At 48.4% G+C, this 21,416-nt stretch overlaps 2 protein-coding genes across 2 annotated transcripts; one reads left to right on the top strand and one right to left on the bottom strand.

Annotated features, from left to right (window-relative positions):
* Positions 1–4,311: 4,311 nt before the first annotated feature.
* Positions 4,312–11,106, top strand: Vamp1 (vesicle associated membrane protein 1). Its single transcript, XM_032905636.1, has 5 exons — positions 4,312–4,600; positions 7,523–7,649; positions 7,847–8,005; positions 8,521–8,572; positions 8,984–11,106. Coding segments are annotated over exons 1-5 (357 nt in total). The 5' UTR covers positions 4,312–4,598; the 3' UTR covers positions 9,001–11,106.
* A 2,328-nt stretch (positions 11,107–13,434) lies between these two features.
* Tapbpl (TAP binding protein like) lies at positions 13,435–20,921 on the bottom strand. Its single transcript, XM_032905635.1, has 7 exons — positions 20,463–20,921; positions 19,507–19,737; positions 19,103–19,375; positions 16,946–17,284; positions 15,337–15,642; positions 13,832–13,915; positions 13,435–13,678 (listed from the first exon to the last, which is right to left on the bottom strand). Exons 1-7 carry the CDS (start codon positions 20,524–20,526, stop codon positions 13,635–13,637), a joined length of 1,341 nt encoding a protein of 446 aa, XP_032761526.1. The 5' UTR covers positions 20,527–20,921; the 3' UTR covers positions 13,435–13,634.
* Between the last annotated feature and the right edge of the window lie 495 nt (positions 20,922–21,416).

Below are 21,416 nucleotides of genomic sequence, written 5' to 3'. Positions count from 1 at the left end.
GGGTACCCAAATCAAATGCTTTCTTTTACAGGTTGCCTTGGTTATGGTGTTTTCTTATGGTAATAGAAAGTTAACTAAGACAGTTTCCAAATGTCTAAGCATGTCAGATACTTCATTAGTGTCTCACAGGCAGACTGTATATACCCTAGGGCTTACCTTCTTCTAATCTAGTCCAGGCAGGTTAGATCTCGATCCTTGGCACAGCTTCCATTCCAAGCATTGCACTCTAAGCCTCTGTTCCATGCCTTAGATCTGTTGCCTGTCTCTCTCCTAGTATCCAGAGCCCATCACATAGTGGACTGCAGGGGAGATGGTAACATTTTCGATTCCTTACTTATCTGAATGAAATCTTTATTTTATTTCTACCTCTTTTGAGACTGGGTCTTGCTAGGATTTGATCTTCTGGCCACAAGCGATCCTCTTGTCCATTCTCTTCTGTGTGGTGAAATGACAGTTATATGGTTTCCCCTCACCTTTATTAATATTTGAGATGTTATAAGATTCTAGGTTAATAATCATTTTGCCCAGGTAAAAATATTGTGTGTGTGTGTGTCTGTGTGTGTGTGTCTGTCTCTCTCTCTCTCTCTCTGTGTGTGTGTGTGTGTGTGTGTGTGTGTGTGTGTGTGCCCGAGCATGCTTTCACAGGTATATGTATGTGCAATGCCTGTGAATACCAAAGGCACCAGATTCTCTGGAACTGGAGGTACACATAGTTGTGAGGCACCATTTGGGTGCTGGGAACCAAACTTGGGTCTTCTGGGAGAGCAGCCAGTTCTCTATCCTGTTGAGCCTCTCTAGCCCCTGAGAGTTCTTTAGGAGCCACTGAACTATTCTCCTGCATTGATGGTGCTCTTCTCGCTCCTGTTCCATGTTTATTCTCTTGTTGAAAGACTTTAAAGCCTTCTGTTTTTCTCTTCTGTTCTGAGAGTACAGACAGGTGTGTTTTAATATGATCCCTTTTCTTTCATTGTGGTAGCTAGGACCCGCTAGTTGGTCTGGGAAGGCTCATTTAGTTCTGGAAAGTTTTGCTGCATTTATTTTATGATTAATCCCTTGTCCACCCGTTTCCTTTTCTCATACATCCTGTTTTTTCCTTTCATATTCTTTATTACTCAGACGTTGAACTACTTGGCATGGCTCTTTAATTTCCTTAATTCGTGTGCCTGTCTCTCTGGTTCTTGGCATTTCTTTCCTGATCTGTTTTCAGCATATGACCGCAATTTATTTCTCTTGGAGCTGTCTCTGTGGAAATTTCCCAAGGCCTCCATTGAAGAGGAGCTCACCAGGGAGGTCTGCATTGCTCCTGCTGGTGCCGGGTGCTAAGTCAACGCCAGACCACTTGGAGAACCTTGCCGTGATGATTTTAGGAGGAAGAGATGCTAAAGCTTTCAGAAGTGAATAAAACTAGGATTTCAAGCAAAGTATTAAAAACGCCGTTCAAGGTTATGAATTCAAATATTTAAAAAGACAAAGAGAGCTTTAGCAGGCTCCTAGTTTGCAAATAATGCCAGTTGAGGAACACAGGGTACTTTTAAAAACTCCCTTAGTTGCCAATATAGGGATTCCAGCTTTATGTAGGGGATTCTGTTAGGTTTTGAACTTTGAGTAAGACCGCCATGCTGTTTCCTGTGCTTCACTGGTACCCCTGAGATGCTCAGCTGACTCTGGGTATTAGCTTTCCCTTGTTTGGTCTTAGTCCATGTTTACTTTCTTGTCAGCTCATGAACCTACTTTTAAAATGCCCGTTCAGTGTCCTCCCAGCATTTGGGGGGCTGAGGTGGGAATACGGCTTGTTCCATTGCAGGGAGTCGAAGTCATACCTGCTATGGGGCAAAATGACCTAAAAGCTGAGGAGCGGCCGTGCGCATATTTAATCCCAGCACTGGGGAGGCAGAGGCAGGTGAGTCCCTGAGCATGAAGCCAGCCTGGTCTACAGAGTGAGTTCCAGGACAGCCAGAGCTATAAAAAACAAAACAATACCCAACAAAAACAAACAAACAAACAAACAAACAAAACAAAAACCCCCACATCTTCAAAACCAAAACCAAAATTGTTAATGAGGGTGCAGAGGGTACCTGGAAGAGAATGGGGGACAAGAGACGCAAAGAAGGATGCCAAGACAAGAGTCTGATCAAGGCAGCAATTTTATTTTTTCCCAAGGCTGAATTTATACCATAACAGGGGTGACAGAGGGAGGGGGGAAGTGTGAAACATTTACGCAGGCCAAGGACACAGTATCTGTGTGGTCAGCTGATGTCAACAGGATGTTGGTTTTTCAGAAAGGTCACAGGTTTGTCACATCATTAGTCAGCAGGATGTTGGTTTCTCAGAAAGGTTACAGGTCATATCATTGGGCATCTTGACGTCAGATATATTTCTTAGCAAGGTCACGGCTTTGTCATATCATTATTCATCCTGACCACCAGATTTGTATTAGTCTTCTGCAGCTGGCTGGGGATTTTCCATGAACCCAGTCATATTTAACTCTAACCATAATAGTAACATCAATAATGGAGGGTTTTAAGGGCATCGCTCCCAACACAAAATCATCAATTGTAAGACAGGACAGAATAAAAAAAATGGGGGAAGCGGATCTGAAGTAACAAGTTCAGAAAAGAAAAATAAATGCCATGTATGGCGATTGTGATATTTAGACAGGTATGGGGAACACGACTGGATCTAGGATGCCCCCCCTTCCATCTTTCTCTTGCCATTTGGCAAAAATTTTGCTGTAGCTCTTAATCCGGCACTACCCACACTGTATTTGTCATATTTGCTCGTGAGCGTCAAAATGTCAAAACTTGCAGAATGCATGCCAGGCACTGGAAAGGAAGTTCCAGAGGGAGAAAAGGAGTATCTTCCGTCTAGTAAGGACATGCTGCATCATCAAAGACTTAAGGGCTCGCACATAGGACTACAACATGTGGGCAGACATCTGAGTGAAAACCAGGACTCTCTGAGAGATGGTCTCTGGGGCATGCGGATGGAGCTCAGTTGGCAAAGTGACTGCCTAGCAGGCAAAAGGAACAGAGAAGGACGCTCAGCACTGCAGAAACCGGCCATGGCCATATACTTGTGCAATCCCAGCATGCAGGAAGCAGAACTAGGAGGATCCAAATTTCAAGGTCATTCTTGACTATATTTCAAGTTTGAAGCCAGCCTGGGCTACACAAACCTCTGTTTCTGGTGGGGGGAAAAAGTCTCTGAATGTCAAGGTGTAGCTGTTCTGTTAATGCTGTTATTTTCTCTCTCCCTTTGCATGAATACCCAAGAGTGAGATATAAAAACTTACACTGCATACAAACCCAAGCTTCCACCAAATGTGAAATAAAATTTCTAAGGCTAAGAAAATGCAATCACGGGTTGGGGATTTAGCTCAGTGGTAGAGCGCTTGCCTAGGAAGCGCAAGGCCCTGTTGGGTCCCCAGCTCCGAAAAAAGAACCAAAAAAAAAAAAAAAAAAAAAAAAGAAAATGCAATCACATATATAGATCCTTTTAAAGATGTGAGACAAAAATAATGTCGAGTTTACAATTGGTGTCTAGGAAAGGGATACGATAGGAAGAAAAAAAAAAAGTCTTTAAGTATTGAGACGGAAAATCGATTCCACTTAGTTTTGGAGGAGGGTAAAGAGGAAAGGGCTGGGCCTGTAGAGAGATGGCTCAGAGAGCATACTGCTTTTACAGAGGGTTTGGTTCCCAGCACTCGCATGCACTCAAAACCATCTATAATTCAAGTTCCAGGAATACGCCCTCTTTGGCCTCCAAGGGCACCAGGCATGCATAGTGCAGGCAAAAACTTGTATCATAAAAAAAAAAAAAAAAAAAAAAAAAGAAAAATATAAAAAGAAAAAAAATCTCGAAAAACCAAAACAAAGCAAAAACAGAAAATAGGGATGTCTAGTTTAGTTCAGGTTTCTGGACTGAGTTAATTAACTCGCTGTGGTAACTTAGAAAGAACAGGTTTAGGGACGAAGTTCAATATAGGGCAGGCTATATCGGAAGAGAAGAACGAACAAACCCTTTGTGGATTTTAGGGTCTCAGGCAGGCACCCGGTGGCCTTACAGCCAAGGGCTTCATGAATATGCATTCACTGCTGAACCTCCGCGGCCAGTTGGATTTCAGAGTCTAGGTCACCTGGGTTTCCTTTTCGCCAGGTGCCTGTGGGCGGGAGCGATAAGAGTGACAGCAGCCTCCAGCTCAACGATTGGTTGGTAGGCACCATAAAAGGTATAACTCAGCCGCGGAGACAGCCCTCAGAGTTTGAGCTGGACGTTAAACAAGCCACTCTTGTATTGGTCAGGGAAGAAATAGAAATAAGAGGACAACGGTAATTGCTGTAGTCGTGGGGGCGGGACTAGCAGGATATGCCCCACGTGGATTGGACCTGGAGATTTTGACGTCATCCACGAGGCGTGGTCATGTCTAATAAAGCCGAGTCGGCGCTGCACCTGCAGTAAGTTCCACCGCAGTTAGAGTTCCGGGTGGCTCGCGTGAGGCGGAGCTCGGCAGTTCCGTCTACTTCAGCCGCAGCGTCTCCCCGCCTGTCTCATTGCATTCTCCAGAGAGGGGACGGACCTCCACTTCTTCTTTCAGAAAAATGTGAGTTGATTCTGGTCTAGAGTCCTCGACACCTCTTTACAGGCTCTCCCCCGCAGTGTCCGACTCTGCGGGACGGAAAATGGCGCATTGCAGCAGCTGCGGCGACGCCGGGAACCACCACCTCGCGCCGCCCCCAGACCGGGCCACCCCGGAATGCGGGCAGCGCTCCATCCCGCACCAGCTGCGGCTGGCACTCCACGGCAGGGCGAGGGTGCGGGGGTCCCACGTTCATTGCATCCTCCTTTCTTGTCTTTGGGTGGTGGAACCCCCAAAGGGGAAAAAAGTGGGGGAGGTATAGATTTAGACAGGAAACTCGGAGACCTTTTCTTGTTTGACAGACTCTGTTAAAGCCTCTGGGAAGACTTACACTATAGTGCACCTGTCCATTCTTGACTTGGGTTGCCCGCAGTCTCTGGATTTGTACATGCCCCTCACCCAAAGTGTGATGTACCTGCCTCATGGCTGTGAGCAAAGCTGCAGAAACTTACTTGCTAGTTCTGTGGCGCCTTGTGAGCAGCTCAGAAAGTCTCAGGGGACAGTGGTATGAGATCCTAATGCAGCTGTTTATGCTAAGGTGATTTCCAGTGATCAAATCCTAGCCAAATATCGGAGGAGAAATAGGGAGAACAGTGAATTCTTCATTTTATCAAAAGCATAGTTTAGTCTTTAGCTGTTTTCGGCTTCATCCCCGTTGAAGATCTGTGGCTAGATAAATTCAGACCTTCCCTTTAGGATCACATACACACAATGAAGGATTTTCTTTCCTTCCATTTATTATCTGGATCGCTTGCCTGGTGCTAGATGTATTTGTATTTGTGTGTTTCTCTCTCTCTCTCTCTCTCTCTCTCTCTCTCTCTCTCTCTCTCCTCCTCCTCCTCCCTCCCTCCTCCCTCCTTCCCTCTTTCCTCCTTCCCTTCCTCCTCTTCCTCTCTCTCTCTCTTCCTTTCTCCCTCTCTCCTTTGTTTGGCTTTTCCATATAGGGTTGCTCCGTGTAGCCTGGACTGTCTCAGAATTCCCTCTATAGATAAGGCTAACCCTGAGCTCAGAGATCCACCTGCCCCTGCCTTCCAACCCCTGGGATGGAAGATGTGCACCACCACACTCCTCTTGCATTGCTTCTATTGACAAAGGGGGAGGGGATTTTGTATTACATAAGGATTGTAACTCCCTGGATAGGCTAGGGTGGAGTGTTTCTACCTCCCAACAAATAGTAAAGTGAGCCCTCTAAAGCTATACACTCATTTTATCCTGCCTCTTTGAGGTCTATGGTTTGACATTCTGTGCAGTTTTTAAGCCCATACATAGATCTAGATGTTTGGGGGTGGGGGGAGGGTCCTCTTTAGCTGACTGGCTGCAAGAGTTTCATGTGTGATGTCTGGAAGGAGGTGGAGAAAGCATGGTGGCTAGCAGGGAATCACGAGGTCTCTGACCTTAATTTTGTCATTGGTGCCACCATCCTGGACTCTTTCCAACACTAGCTGCTACCAACTCATTGAAATCCCTGCCTCCGGTCTAGAGCTAGATTGCTTAGCTAGCGCAATAGCAGTGGGATCTTGTGGCTCCCATGGCTTTGTGCCCTCCTTCACGTCTAGGAAGAAAATGGGAAAGTGACCCTTTAAGTAGAAGAAGCCGGTTTCATCTGCTAATAGAGTCTCACTGAGGGACTATTACATTTTGTCTATATGACATTTCACTTAGTAATAGAAAAGAAGAGTCTACATATTCCACTGTAATTAGTCAAGGAATTCACATTTTTAGCAACTTTTGGGTGGCTTAAACTTTATAGTACTTATTCTTGGACTTTTCTAGCAAAGACTTTTTTAGCACTTAAGAAATCCTACTCCATTAAATTTTAGATTTCTCTCTTTATCTTGCTTGTGTGGCCCCCACCATGGCAGAAAAAAAAATCTTCTGAAGGTTTAATTCTGGGAACTCATTAGCTGATGAATGTCAGAGAGAAGTTTATCTTCAAGACACCACACTTGCTCTAACCCTAGCGGATGGAAGGCAGAGGCAGGTGAATCTGCATTTCAGGCTAGCCTGGTCTACATAGAGAGTTCCGGGACAGCCAGGGCTTCATGAGACTCATCTCAAAACGAAACAAAACAAACAAAAAGCCCAGCCAACCAAAACACAAATCAAAACCAAACCCAATCCACCCTGCATTACTTTTTCCCTTCTTAGGCCTTGGGACTGCTTTCCCTCAGTGGTGCTGGAAGAGAGACTGGTCCTCACATGCATAGTAGTGCAGTTGAAGCTTTCTTCTGTGACAGGGGACCAGGAGGCTATCCTGAGGCATTGCCCAGTCTGAAGGAGAATGAACGGAGTGTCTATGCTGCATGTACACTGAGGACTGTTTCTAACGTTTTTTTGCTTCTGCTCTGTGCTTTGGAACAATTTGTGTAATTGTATTAGGCCTCACGTCAGATTCAATTTAAATGAAGCTCCTATCTTCTTTGTCAAGAATAATACAAACAGCCCTGATTCACTCCAGCTCTACAGACCTTGCTTTTGGAGGTTCTCCAAGCTGTCTTTGCAGCAGCCATAATGTACAATTACACAGTGAAACAGTACTGGGAACCAGATGCCCCTCACCCCCATAAGCAGGGTCATCAGCTTGCCTCTTTCACGTTCAGGCTTCAGAGTTCAAGTGTCCTTGCAATTTAGTGGTCCCTACAAAGTTCTCTTCCCATGGATTGGGATGTCCCATTTTATTTCACGTGGCCAGGCTAATTCCATTTAGGTCAAGGCTGGCATAGTTGTCCCTGTGGCCATTGTGCCAGAGGATGTGCTTGAGTTTGCATCTCAGGACTTGCGATGGCTCAGGAGCTAAAACGAGGAGCTTTCCATTTTCGTGAGGTGAGGACACGTGATTCTTTTCTTGTCTCGGTTATTCTGTGTACTCTTCACTTCTCTCCACAGGTCTGCTCCAGCTCAGCCACCTGCTGAAGGGACAGAAGGGGCTGCCCCAGGTGGGGGTCCTCCTGGTCCTCCTCCCAATACGACCAGTAACAGACGATTACAGCAAACCCAGGCACAAGTGGAGGAGGTAGGCACCTGGCACACTCCATGAGAGTGTCTAAATCAAGAATGGGTTTACCTGGCTTCATTTTTATAGGGGAAAGGCTCTGGTGGACAAGGCAGCCCATGGATTAAAAGGCCCTGGCTTTCGATCTCCAGGCCATTCATTTTCTCCATCTCTATCTCTAAAAACTCTCAGCATCTTTATTTCTGCCGTCTCCTCAGGTGGTGGACATCATGCGCGTGAATGTGGACAAGGTCTTGGAGAGGGACCAGAAGTTGTCAGAGCTGGATGACCGAGCTGACGCCTTGCAGGCGGGAGCGTCACAGTTTGAGAGCAGTGCTGCCAAGCTAAAAAGGAAGTATTGGTGGAAAAACTGCAAGGTGAGAGTCCCTGCCTCTCCAGCATTAAGAGAACCACTGACTTCTCTGCTTCTCTTGGAAATCTGGAAGCCCCCTTGATATGTATTTCCTGTACTGGCCACCAGGGTACGCTAGAGTATTCAGAGCCACCGAGAAAGCCCTAGGGAGAGGAATTTAGAATTTAGACGAGTGAGGTGGCTTTTCCTTTTAGTGTCTTCTACAGAAGTTCTCACCTGGCTCTTTCCCCAGACTCCCAGCAGCCATACGCTGGCTCAGTATATGTACTTAAATATCCACAACTTCTGTAACCCCAGCAGACACTTGACAAAATTTGCCTGTCTGTTCCAAGAAAGTTAAAAAAAAAAAAAAAAAAAAAGGCAACAGGAAGTAAACAGCATGAGGTTGCAGGTCCTCTGCTCCTGAAGTTAGGATCCTATGGGAGGCAGAGGCCTGTGGTGACCTCCATCTCTGGTCCTGATTGTCTTCCTACTTCCTGAGTGCAAGGAAGGGCTCATGCTCCGTCCCTGTTTCCTCAGATGATGATCATGCTGGGAGCTATCTGTGCCATCATCGTGGTAGTAATTGTAAGTAAGTATCGCTGAGGCCACTGATGGGGTGAAGAGGTGGGAAGGTCCTGGAGTCTTCTCCCAGCCCTGCCTGCCTGCCTGCCTGCCTGCCTGGGGAGTGGGGCTGCTCTGCAGAGGTATGGAGATGGCCGCTGGGGGATCGTCGCCTGGTTTGGGAGGGAGGAAGGGCAAGACCAAGGATGTTCCTTGATGGACAAACCTCCCCCTGCAAAGAATTGTGGGAGACTGACCTTTCTGCTGAGGAGGTGGGGTTGTGCTGTCTGTCCCTGGCTTGGGTCCAGGGAGACCTTGGGGCTGGGGTGCCTGTTACTGAGACCTGAATGTCTAGTGATGTGCTGTAACTTGCCCTCTTGTTCTCTCCTGTCTCTTTTTTTTTCTTCTCCGTCTGGGACTTCCTGATTCCTGTGTCCAGTCTACTTTTTTACTTGAGAATGTGCCATCCCCTCCCTGTTCTCCATTGCCATCCAAGCTCATGTTTCCCCTCTGTTTGCTCTCTCAACAAAGTCCTCCGTCTTCCGTTCTCCATCCTGGCCCAGGCTTCTCTGTGATCCGACCTTCCCTTTTTGTTGCATTCATTCGCACTCTTCCTCAAAACTAGAAATGCTGCTCGTGGCACAGTCCTGAAAGTCACTGCCCGAAGAGAACACCCAGCACCTCCTCTTTACCCATTTATCGTGTGCCCTGGAGCTTAAACGAGTTGTGGCCAAGGGAAGGAGGGGGACGGGAATGGCAGAGGTGAAGTGTCTGAGAAGTTAGCATGGCTGAGGGGAAGAGAAAGGCATTTGTGTCCAAGAAAGGCTGGCCTTTGGCAGGAGGGGAGCAAGAATAGTTGGAAAGTAGTAGCTTGCTGCCAGCGTATATGTATATGTATATGTATATGTATATGTATATGTATATGTATATGTATATGTATATATTAGTTGGGAACTATGACCTGTTGTCCTCATTTGGAACTTTCCTCCCATACCAGGCCTGTCTTGGGTCCCAGAGGTCTGTTTAAAGACCAACTTCAAATCCCTTTTAGAAAAACATCAAACTTGCATTTTGTAGCTACTGTTATCTGTCAGTACAAGATTTTCTGTGTCTTTGGGGAACTTTACAGCTTTTTGCTTTGTCTCTATAGCCCTAGGAGAGAAGTACTTTCTGATTTTAAAAACAGCAGGACACTCTTACCTTCTTCTAGAAGGCGTCCCACATGCTTCTGACTAGAAGGAGCTACCACCTCTGCATGTCATCTGAAGCATTTGATGTTGTTCATGAAGGCACCAAATAATTTCAGGGCATGAGGGGCTTTGAGGATAACAGGCTCTCAGGAACACGCTCCATGCCATCCCACTCACCAATGAAAGCCCTGTACCTCCCTTGTTGATTAAGAGAAATGAGAGTTACATGGTAAGACTCCCAGGGTCCCACAGAACACTTCCCCCTGCACTACCCTGTGTGTAAGACAAGGAGGAGGCAGGAGGGCCTTTCCAGATTCAGCTCAGACTTGGATAGCGGGGTCTAGGCTGTGTCAGGTGTACTGTGCACTGCTGTGTGGCATGGGCCTCGCATCCGCAGCTGCCTGCCATGCTTCCTTCAGTTCTCTCTCTGCAGCTGCCGTGCCCATCCATCCTGCATCACCTCCTTCCTTTCCCTCCCTTTGCATGCTCTGTGTGCAGACTCTGGAACCGAGGACAGGAGCTGCTCAGTCTGTTTCGGGAGCTTCTGCTGAGCCTCAGGATAGGATGCTGCATGGGATAAAGCCAGGTGCTGGGGTGGGAGCAGGGCGGGAGCAGGAGGGGGTGTTCTCAGGCCTCTATTCCTGCTGCCCTCTGGTCCACGAGCAGGAAGAGGTGGGCCGTGCGAGGCTGGGTGCCCACTTCCCATGAAGCAGCATTTCATTCTGCAGAACCATCCTTCCGTCCCCTTGCCCATTTCCCACGTTTCCTTCGTGCTGCCTCAGGGCAGGACTGAAGAGCTGGAAGGAAGCAGTCAGTGTACCCTCCCAACGTTCCCTGAAGGTCTCCACTAGACTCTGGGCTTCCCTTTGCCTAGTGCAGGGGTCACCGCTGGAGAAGAACCAACACTGTCCTCGGTGTGTTCCAAGCCTGGAGCCAGTTTACCCTGTTGGCCCACCCAGCCCCAGCGGGGGATTATTTCCTGGGTTTCTGTCCCTCCAAGGCTTACCAGGTGTAGTTGGCTTTGTTCTTCTGGGGGTGTTAGTCCTTCTACTTTCTTTCTCACTTCACCCTGGACCCCCTTCTGTGTCTCTGCAGTCTTCTGTCCCTCCCACCCATGTGCATGAGCAAATATGCAACTTACCTTGGGATCTGCAGTCAGTTGAAGCCAAGCTTCCCACATCCTCTTTGTTTGCCATGAGGTGATGTGGGGTTTCCATTGTGTCTGTCATTACCACTGTGTCTTTCCTAACCCAGTCTCACAGTTTATGTATAGTAGTAAGAGTTGTCCTTCCACCAAAGGCATGTGACAGATTTACCAATCTCATGTATTCTCAACAAAGGCGAAAAATACAAATTCCTACCACAACATGGACTTTACTGTTGTTTGGACTGTGCTGGGGACGGGGAGGAGGAGGTGTTGTCCTATGCTGGCGCCAGGCCAGAAGGGCTGATGTGTGTATTCTTCGGTCTTCCTGGAGATGAAAGTCTCTGTGTTGGCAGCGGAAGTGGTCTGTGCCTTGGCCTTCATACCTGAAGCAGCCGGCCTTGCAGGTGCTGGTGAGAGGAAGTGCTGGCAGGAAGCTGAGTGGGCACCGCATGCTGGCAGACAGCTGCAGGTTTTCTCAGCCTCTCCCAGTCACCTCCACCCGCTTGTCACGTCTTACAGGTTGGACCTGGGGGAGCCTTCCAACCCGTACCTCCTTGATCCTCATGCATGGTTCGCTCCCCTCTTCAGTTTAATTTTTATTTTCTTTGGTATTTGAAGATAGGGTTTTCAGTGCGCACTGTTGTGCTTGTCTCATAAGTGGCTTCTCTACTCATTCTTCTGAAATAGCAAGTTCAGTCTGAGATCTACTGCTCTTTGTGTGTGTGTGTGTGTGTGTGTGTGTGTGTGTGTGTGTGAGCACGCATGTATTTACACTACATGTGCGCCTGCCATCCAGTGCCCTGGGACTGAAGTTACAGGTGATTGTGAGCCACCATCTAGGTGCTGGGAAGCAAATCCCGATCCTCTAAGAGCAACAAATGCTTCAGCCCCTGGGCCAGCTCTCCAGCCCTCCTCCCACTTTCTTTTAAGACACTGTTCTGCTACTAATAATGTCTGCAAAAACTAGCTTCTAAACCCAGAAAAAAAAATTTTTTTTTTTGAGACAAGGTTTCTCTTTGTATCCCTGGCTGCCTTGGAATGTACTTTGTAGAACAGGCTGTCATCAAACTCAGAAATCCCCCTGCCTCTGACTCCCGAGTGCTGGGATTAAAGTATGCACCATCATCCTCAACTCAATTTTTAAAATTTTTATTTAGGGCTGGAGAGTTGGCTCAGCAGTTAAGAGCACTTGTCGCTCTTGTAGAGGACCCACATGAGGGGTCACAACCCCTGTGACTCCTGTCCCCCAGGGAATCAGATGCTCTCTTTCTGGTACCAGGCACACAGGTGGTGTACATACACACTTGCACACAAAACACTCAACACATATGCAATGATAAAAATAAATAAATCTAAAAAGAACTCTCAGAGGGCCCAAGTCTAGTTTGCAGCTCGATTGACCACTAACAACTGTGGGTAACTGCAGTCCCAGGGGATCCAGTGCCTGGTCTGACCTCTGCAGGCATACACAAAATAAAAACAAATAAACAAATACATCTTTAAAAATATTTCTATATGTGTGGGACTGAGTGTGTGTGTGTGTGTGTGTGTGTGTCTGTGTGTCTGTGTGTGTGTGTGCACCACATGCATGCCTAGAGCCCATGGAGGCCAGAAGAGGGTGTTAGATCTCCTGGAATTAGTTACAGATGGTTATAAGCTACCATGTGGTTCTGGGAACCATATCCAGAATGTCTAGAAAAGCAACCAGTGCTCCTAACCACTGATGGCTATCTCGCTAGCCTCCCATTTTATTCTTTGATAACAGACCTCATAGTCATAGTCCACAGTTTTTATATGCTCGGGTGCATTGTATCCATAAAGCATTTCATAGCAATGAACACAACCTTTCCTGCAGCTGAGGGAGTATAGCCTAACTCTCCCAAAACACCTGATAACTGTCTGAAGGGTCAGAACCCTAATTTCTGATGACATAACAGTGCAGATATAGCCCCAGCAGGCCTCTAAAGGCCTCTGCTTCATACCTTGAGATCTGCCTCCCAAGGCTCTTTTTTTTTTTTTTTTTTTTTTTGGAGCTGGGGACCGAACCCAGGGCCTTGCGCTTCCTAGGCAAACGCTCTACCACTGAGCTAAATCCCCAACCCCGCTTCATACCTTGAAACTGCAAGTTAGAGCAGCTAGAACAGGGACCTATGGTTCTGCTGGAACCAACAGGGAGAAAGAAAGGAAAGTAGGAAGGCTTTGCTCTGTAGACAGCACATTTTTATTTTGACAATGCAGAGTTTGTGAGTGGTGGTAACCCCTCCCTCTCCTTCACTTGCCCCTTCTTTGATTTCTTTTTCTAAGAGAATTTTTAAATATTTGATTTTTTTAGTTTATTTACATTCCAATATCAGCTCCCTCCCTCCTTCTAGTACTTCCTCATGAAGAATTCCACGCCCCCCCGCCCCCCACCCCATTCCTCCCTCTCCTTCTCCTTTGAGAAGGGAGAGCCCTGTTCTAAGTGACTGTCCCCTGCCTCCCTCCCCCCATTTCTAAACATCTTACGTAGATGGTGTAGATGGCGTTAGCCTCTGTTCTGATAATTCTGCCCTCCTCTTGTCCCGTTCCTTTCATCAGCCCAGGGTTCTCTTCTCAATAATACAGGAAGGCGGAGACTAGTACAGACCCGGGCCAGTACCTCACTCCCAATGTGCTGCCTCCTTCAGGCCCATCTCAGTCCCACACCTCAACACAGCGTTCTTAGGTAGTTAGAACACGAGAGCTTTTCTTTGTACTCGGAGGCAGGAAAGCGGCTACTCAGAGTGCCTCATAGACTTGGTGGACTTTGATGATGAAGCTGAGAGAAAATGGAACAAGATTGCTTTCAATTAGGATAATTCCAAAAGCAGATGTTGGGGGTATGGCAGAAACATCTGGAACTCAGCGCACTGGGCTTCATCCCTGGTTTGGGTGGGCAGGTACTTGGAAGTGGGTTGATCTACAAACTCACCTTGCTGTCTGCAAAGTCCCAGGAGCAAGAGCGCAAAAAGGAAGAGGATGCTGGCAACGATGACTCCCAAGGCTCTTCTTTGCTCTGTGGGTGAGAAGGAGCACAAGACCACACGCTGAGCCCTCACCCTCCAGGGCCCTCCCCGTAGGAGGGGAGCTCTGGTCTGAGTGCTGCACATCCTCACAGAAGGATATGAGGCCATGCATGAGTCCTGCTGCGGCCATCTAGTGCTATGATTACAGGCACACCCTACTAGACCCTATTCTACCTCAGGACATTTGCAAATGGCTTGCAGGAGAGATCGAGGCTATCCCAGTGACTACCAGCAAACAGCTGGGGAATGGTGTGAGCCAAAACAAAAGGCAAGCTCTGGGGGAGCTCGTAGTTTATGGAGCCACAAAGCGATGTCTTGACTTCTTGGATGTTTCATTGTGAGATGCACATCCTTGCCTGCCTAAAACTGCAACACTCCGTGGCCTTTGGGATGAAGTGTGCGGCCCATGGGAAATACAGGGCGTAAACACTTAAGGCGTTCAGCTTGCCTTTTGGTTAGTTTCTCTTGTACTGAATATTGGTAGAGAACCTTGGCAAACTGCTCGGTGTCTGCAAATACCAGCCTGCTCATCGGTAAGACGAGCCTGGACATGGTGAAGGTGTCTGTAGTCCCAGCTCTTTGGGAGGCTGAGAAGGAGGACGGCTTGGCAGAGGAGTCTGAGGCTAGCCTACTCAGTAAGACCCATTTCCAAAAATAAAGAGGAGGTGTAACGTGTGAGATCGTCCTTAAAAGTGGAGGATATTGGGAGTGGGGAGAGGTGGCTAAGTAGTCAAGAGCTCTTGCTGCTCTTGCAGAGGACCTGGGTTCCATGCTCAGCACCCACATGGTGGCTGAGGAGCCTCTGTACCTCTAGTCCCAGAGGATCTGATGCCAGCTTCATGTCTCCATGGGCATTGCATGCACATGGTGCATTTACATCAGGCAAACCGCCCAAACACACAATAGTAAAATCAATCTAGAAAGCTGAGTTGGCAATGCTTGTGCTTGTTAGTGTGCAGAGGTGATTATCTTGAAGTAGCATTGCCTCTCGCCCTCTTTCTCACACACCCTCAGCCTCAGCCATGTTCCCTAGGTTCTCTGTAGGCTCTTGTGCCATTTGATTTTCACATGGACTGTGCTCCGAGTCTTCAGGGCTCCATTCCTGCTGAGCTTGAGCTGGGCTCAAGGATCTGTTGTGGGTCTTCTTCCCTGCCTGCCTCAACGTGTCTTTCCAGCTCCTGGTAGGAAAGGACAGCACTCCTTCGCCCCGAGAGGCAGCCCAAGCGCACTCATTATTTGGAGGCTGGGGATTCATAGTGGTTGAGGCTGCCACTCTGGGAAAGATAAAGTCAAGAGCGTGCAGAAGGCGGAACTGAGGAAGTGCATGAGCATCAGCACAAAGCCAAAGGCGACCTGGAACCAGGGGAGCCCAAGCCTGAATACGGGGGAAGAGAAGGGACACTCCCAGTACCTGTGTTTGGCAAAACCCTCATGCTGACTGTCAGGGGCTCCTCCAGGGTGACGTGGGCAACTTGGCAGGTGTAAGTGGCACCTGTGGGGCCTGGCTCGGCTGTCACCGTGGAAGAAATGCTGTAGGTTCCCATCATGTTCTGTCTGAGGCTGGAGAAGGAGGCACCAGAGACTTGGGCTGGAATTCCACCCAGCTCTTCTCGAATCCACGTCACCACCACATCCAGAGGATAGTAGCCAGCAACGCTGCAGACGAGGGAGGGCAGCGGATCCTTGTTTGCCAAGATCAGCTGTACTTTGGGGGAAGCTGGAGAAAAAACGAGGAGTAAGATTTTAGAGGTATCCGACTAGAGCCTGCAGAGGAGCCCAGAGCCTCGCAAGAGTGAAGGTGGGTTATGGAGACTTCTCAGTGTTTCAGGATGGGGCGAGGGCTCCATCTGGGCCAGGTCATAAAAAGAAGCATTTGCCCAACTGGCCAGCATGCTTATCTCTCTGTCTGTCTATCTGTCTGTCTCTTGAAAATAGAGCTGGGAATTCAACCTAGGCCCTTACAGTACTGTACCACTGAGCCATATACCCTACCCTTTTGTTTTCTCTTTATCACTCTGCAAGTCAGTGCTTGCTCACTGTGATCAGAACTGCCCTTTCTGCCTGTCCATAATTGGCTGCTGTCCCCTCAGGAAGTACTGGGACACAACACGAAGATCCTTGTGGCCACAGATCTCCACAGAAACCAGGAATGAAGCATGTAGGACCGTCTTTCCGATGGGAAAGATGTAAACAAAACAAAACAAAACCCTGTCCTTCCATCCAGGAAGCTGGGAATTGGAAGTGATCAGTAGCATGGTGGTCTGCATAACCTGTTGGACTGGGCCCTAAACAAGATCCTCCAACCAGGACGGGAGGTGGCTGGTAATCTAAATGACCCTTACATCATCTGTATAACAGGGGGCTCCCCAAGCTCCCCAACCAGGACCAGATGTGGCTAATAGCACTATCTGTATGGCTGAGAATATCTCAGAGCTTTCCCTAGGCCCTTAAGCTAGCACAGGTAGCGTATCCCTAGAACACATTCTCTTGGAAGAAATGACATGTCCTCTATGCCCAGTTCTGATGTAATTACAGGGGAACCGTATTACACCAGGAAACTTTTTCCCAAATTACACCGTGTTTAAATTTGTTGGGCATAAACCACCTTGTATCAGACTTCCCAAGTCTGATCCAGGTTGAAGAAGTCAATCTGAACCAAGGTTTCTTTCTCTTTGTGATTTACTTCCCTGCCTGCACACCAGCAGGGTCCCTCTCAAGGAAATGGTCCAGGAAACTGAAATTACAGAGGGCTAGCCCAGGGATTTTGATTCTGGTCTAGTTTCTTGGGGAAATTATTTGGTATTCAGTGAGGCTCCTTATCTGATGCCACCTGTGCCTCTGGGATGGAGACAGCATTTGGGTTGTGGGAATGCACAGGACTTCATCTCTGGGTTTGGATTCTAGTCTGGGAGTCTGCCCATAGGCACCTCTCTTTTCCTTGTCCCACAGGCACCTCCCTGTTCCTTGTCCCATAGGCACCTCCCTCTTCCTTATCCTAGAAAAACCAAGGCTGACCTTACCTAGGATGTTAAGCGGCACGATCTGCTGGGCTTGGTACAGAGAGGTAGAGATCTGGCAGATATAGTTCCCCTCATCCTTCAGAGTGAGGTTGGGTAAGGTGAGAGAGGCATCTCCCGCCCTGAGGAGCTTCTCAGGCTTCAGCGTAGCGCCCTTGCGCTTAGCCTGCCCCTGCCCTGTCTTCCAGCTGTACACCAGCTGGCCACTGCCTTTATGCTGTAGCCTCCATTCCACGCCAGTGAGGTCCAGGCCTGGTGCCATGGAGAAACTGCAGGGCAGGGACACAGAGGACCCCAGCAGGTGATTCAGGGTTTGGGTCTCTGCTGTCACCTGGAACTCCACTGTAGAGAGAAAATAAAGGGGTGACTTACAGACTTCCTTAAGGCCACCTGGCCTCTGAGCTGTGGACAGACAGCTTCTCCAGTTCCCTTCCCAGGACAGTGGCACTGAATGAGTTCATTTCCTGTCCAATGGGGCCACAAATTAATGGTACCCACAAGGGCAGTATGCCACGCATGAGAGCCTGAACCCACGGTCTTCATGCTTCCGTCTCTCCAGCGCTGGGACTGCAGATGTGTACATCCAGCCTTACTAGTCAATTCTTCCCATGAATAGAACACTACTCAGTTCTATATGCACTGGACCCCCTTGTTACTGTGACTAGAGCGCTCCCTGCCTCGATATGCTTCTCAGGTCATTGGTGATTGTGAAGCAGAATGGCCTTGACTTTCAGCTATCAGCTATAACTACACATGGGAGCATTTGGGGGTAAAGTATTGTGGCTCCTACAGCCTAGTCAGTTCAGGGGAGAATATCTATTTTAGTGGAGGCAGAGAGGAACTGTGACCATTGTTAAACTAGGTCAGAAATAAGTCAAGGCTGTGTGGATGCATGTTTTTTATTTGTAGATTTGAATAAACTCAAAAAGGGAGCAGCACTAAGCCATCTATGGCCTAGGACAGAGACCCTGGAAATCTTTTCTGACACAAATGGCAAGGCACATTTAGAAAGGGCCTCAGAGCTGGTGGGTGTGGTAGTGTATGCCTGTACCATCAGTTACCAAGGAGGCATGACAGGACCACAAGTTCCAGGCCTGCCTAGGCACGTGGGTGAGACCCCTGCCTCACAATAAAACTTCACAATAAAAAAGGAGTTGTAGGGGCTGGGGATTTAGCTCAGTGGTAGAGCGCTTACCTAGGAAGCACAAGGCCCTGGGTTCGGTCCCCCAGCTCCAAAAAAAAAAAAAAAAAAAAAAAAAAAAAAGGAGTTGTAGCTGTAGTTCAGCAGTAGAGCATGTGTTTAGCACAAGGCTCTAGGTTCAATCCTCAGTATGGGACAAAATAATACTAAAGGCTAATGTTAGGGGTTTGCAGGGATAGGAGAGGAGCACCCCCATCTTCATCTTCTGTGGACTTGTTTCTCCATTTCAGAGGTAAAATATGGAACTGGACTCGCCAGATGCCTGTCATCGTGTTCTCTCTCTTGAACCTGGCAGGAGGCACTAAGTGGGAGAGGATGAAGACTGGGATTCATAGTAAGAGGCACTGAGCACACCTGTCTCCCTGTGCTCTGCTGAAATTGCCTCCCTTTCCCTGGGAGGAGACAGGTGTTTGGCTAAATAAGAGTGCAGTGACAACGTGCGTAGTAGACACAGTGTCCTCATGTGTCCTTCCCCACGACAGCACAGTGAGATAAAAGTCTTCTCCATTTTGATGATAAGTTTTGACCCTTGCTCCAGTAAGGATCTCAGCATGCCCTCTTCCTGACTCGGGATATTTTAGAAAAGATGAAGGTCTATTAGGGGACCTCAGGAGGACCTACGTGATATTTGTTTTTCTTCCTTCTATCCTGTCTCTCACACAAAACAAAGCAAATCAAAAAACAAACAAGAAACCAAACCAAAAGACAACTCTTGGAGCTACTGAAATGGCACAGTGGGTAAAGGTGCTTGCTGTCAAGCCTCGTGAACTACTTCAATCCTTGGAACCCACATGGTAGATCCTACAAATTGTCCTCCGATCTCTACCTCCGCGCGCGCGCGCGCGTGCACACACACACACACACACACACACACACACACACACACACACACACACACACTAATAAAAAAAAATCTTCCTAAGAACTCTTCCTTGTGCCAGTGCATTTCGTTTTCTCACCTTTAGTCTTCACTGTGCCCTGGGGGCTCAGGGGTATGTTCAGCGAAGGGTGCCGGACAGCTCCAGCTTCATCATCTCTTAGAGTCTTCATCACTATGGAGACACTGGGCCCCCCTCTAGAAACCTGCATGTTGCTGATGAACCAATCTGCTTTCTCAAAAGTGGCCTCTTGTCTGGCCTGAAGGAAATACTGGGCGATCTCACAGGTCACCGCCTTCCCGCTGCAGTCAGCGTGGAGCAAAGCCTCTGCCTGGGGAATCTGTACCAAGTCCACTGCGGAGAAATACAGCGCATGGAGGTGATGTTGGATGCACAATGCCAGGCAGTGGGGAGGCAGGTGTGGGTAGATAGGACTGGGAACTGGGCTGTCCCTGTGGAGGAAGCCTAGGATGGGGGGCTTTTACCTGAGGCCTCAAAGATAATGGGTGAATCTTGTCTGGCCTCTGCGCTCCCTTGGAAATCTGTGAAGCCCTCCAGGGAACCATCGTCCAGCACTGGCACCTGCTTCAGTACAAGCAGGGCCTTCTCCCTGTCCTCACTGCTGCCAAAAGCCCCTCGATGCTTGTCTTCTGTCACCAAGAAGCAGTCTAAGACGATGTCCACGGCCTGCCACCGTCTTTCTTCTGTCGGGGGGTCTACAGGGAAAGTGAAACAAGCACCCTCTTCCACACTTGCTTCCTACCCCTTCACCAAACGCAGGCTGATTATCAGGTAAGGTTGCCTTCTGGGTCCCGCTGTCTTGGTGTCATTATCATCTATAAACCGAGCTTCTGGCGAGGCACCTGCTACTCAGACTGCGACTCTGAGTTGTTTCAAGTTCTAGATCTGTCCTGCTCAAAACCAGAGAGATTTATGATTTTATATTCCTGGACTGCAACTGTGGGAATGCAAGGAAATTTCTTGAAAGAAATTCTCAGGTTTAAAACAGGGGGGAATAAGAAATACTGCCACGGGAGAGAGAAACTGGAGCACTTATTGTTCCTAGGGACACTGACAACCATTTTCTCACTACCCAACCTTCCCAGAGGCCTCTGCTTTCCGCCATGGCCACGCCCACCAGGAGTTACCTCCCAAGTGATTTCTTAGCCTGGGGAGCCCCTTCCTCTTCTAAGGGTTCAACTCAAGGCAGTGAGCTCTCCCCCAGAATGGTAGCACCCTGCCTTTCCACAAAGGAAGCCTCTTTTCTGTGAGTTCTCTGTCATACCCCTCTCCAAATTGGTTCCTCACATTTCGAGTGCCACACTCATTTGCGAGGCTTAGTAGGCAAACTTGCCGTTCTGAGTAGGTGACTTCCTGGGGCTTCTTTAGCTCAGAGCTTCCTCTCCCCTCCCCCAGGCCACAGCCAGGTCTCCTTACTCACCAGTCCCTGCCGCCCCAGAGACAGCCAAACAGAGCAGCAGACACCAGCTGGGCTCCCAGCCCATGGAGGCTGCTCTCGGGCGATTCCTCGCTGGCTGCCTTCTCCACAGTTCCTCGGCTAGAGATCTCTGGCTGAAGAGGGGGTTCTTTGAGCAGCCTCACTTAGTACCTGTGTTCTCTGTTCTTACTGGTTTCTCTTTCGCTTTCACTTCAACTGCCTCTGTGACTCGAGGCCAGAAACAGCAGCAGCCAGAACTCTGCTCCCGGTACTCCCTTTTGTCCACCCTGCACCCAAGAAATCCCCAGAAGGTTTCAAAACCTGGTATCACCACATCAGGTTTCCCATCAGCCCCAACTATGAGAAGGCTGGAGAGAGGGTGGAGCCAGAAGATAGATTCCCCTGTGATCTATCTGGGCCCTTCTTCTTTTCAGTCTTTGCGAGATCCTTTTGGTCTGCCCTGGTGACAACTCCCTGCTCAGATCCTTGATCCCATGGAGGAGATGGGGCGTGGCCTGGTTGTGGAATTGGAGGCTGGACAGCTACAATGTGACGCCTCCCTTTAAATTGTATTCGTGTGTATGTGGTATACACATGTGTGGGGGTGAGTGTTCGTGTGTATGTGGTATACACATGTGTGGGGGTGAGTGTTCGTGTGTATGTGGTATACACATGTGTGGGGGTGAGTGTTCCTGTGTATGTGGTATACACATGTGTGGGGTGAGTGTTCGTGTGTATGTGGTATACACATGTGTGGGGGTTAGTGTTCCTGTGTGTGTTCCTGTGTATTTGGTATACACATGTGTGGGGTGAGTGTTCCTGTGTATGTGGTATACACATGTGTGGGGGTGAGTGTTCCTGTGTATGTATGTGGTATACACATGTGTGGGGGTGAGTGTTCCTGTGTATGTGGTATACACATGTGTGGGGTGAATGTTCCTGTGTATGTGGTATACA

This window comes from Rattus rattus, chromosome 6 (genome assembly GCF_011064425.1).
Source record: "Rattus rattus isolate New Zealand chromosome 6, Rrattus_CSIRO_v1, whole genome shotgun sequence".
Classification (NCBI taxonomy): domain Eukaryota; kingdom Metazoa; phylum Chordata; class Mammalia; order Rodentia; family Muridae; genus Rattus; species Rattus rattus.
The sequence above is the reverse complement of the archived record's forward strand: the minus strand, read 5'-3'. Positions and strand labels throughout refer to the sequence as shown.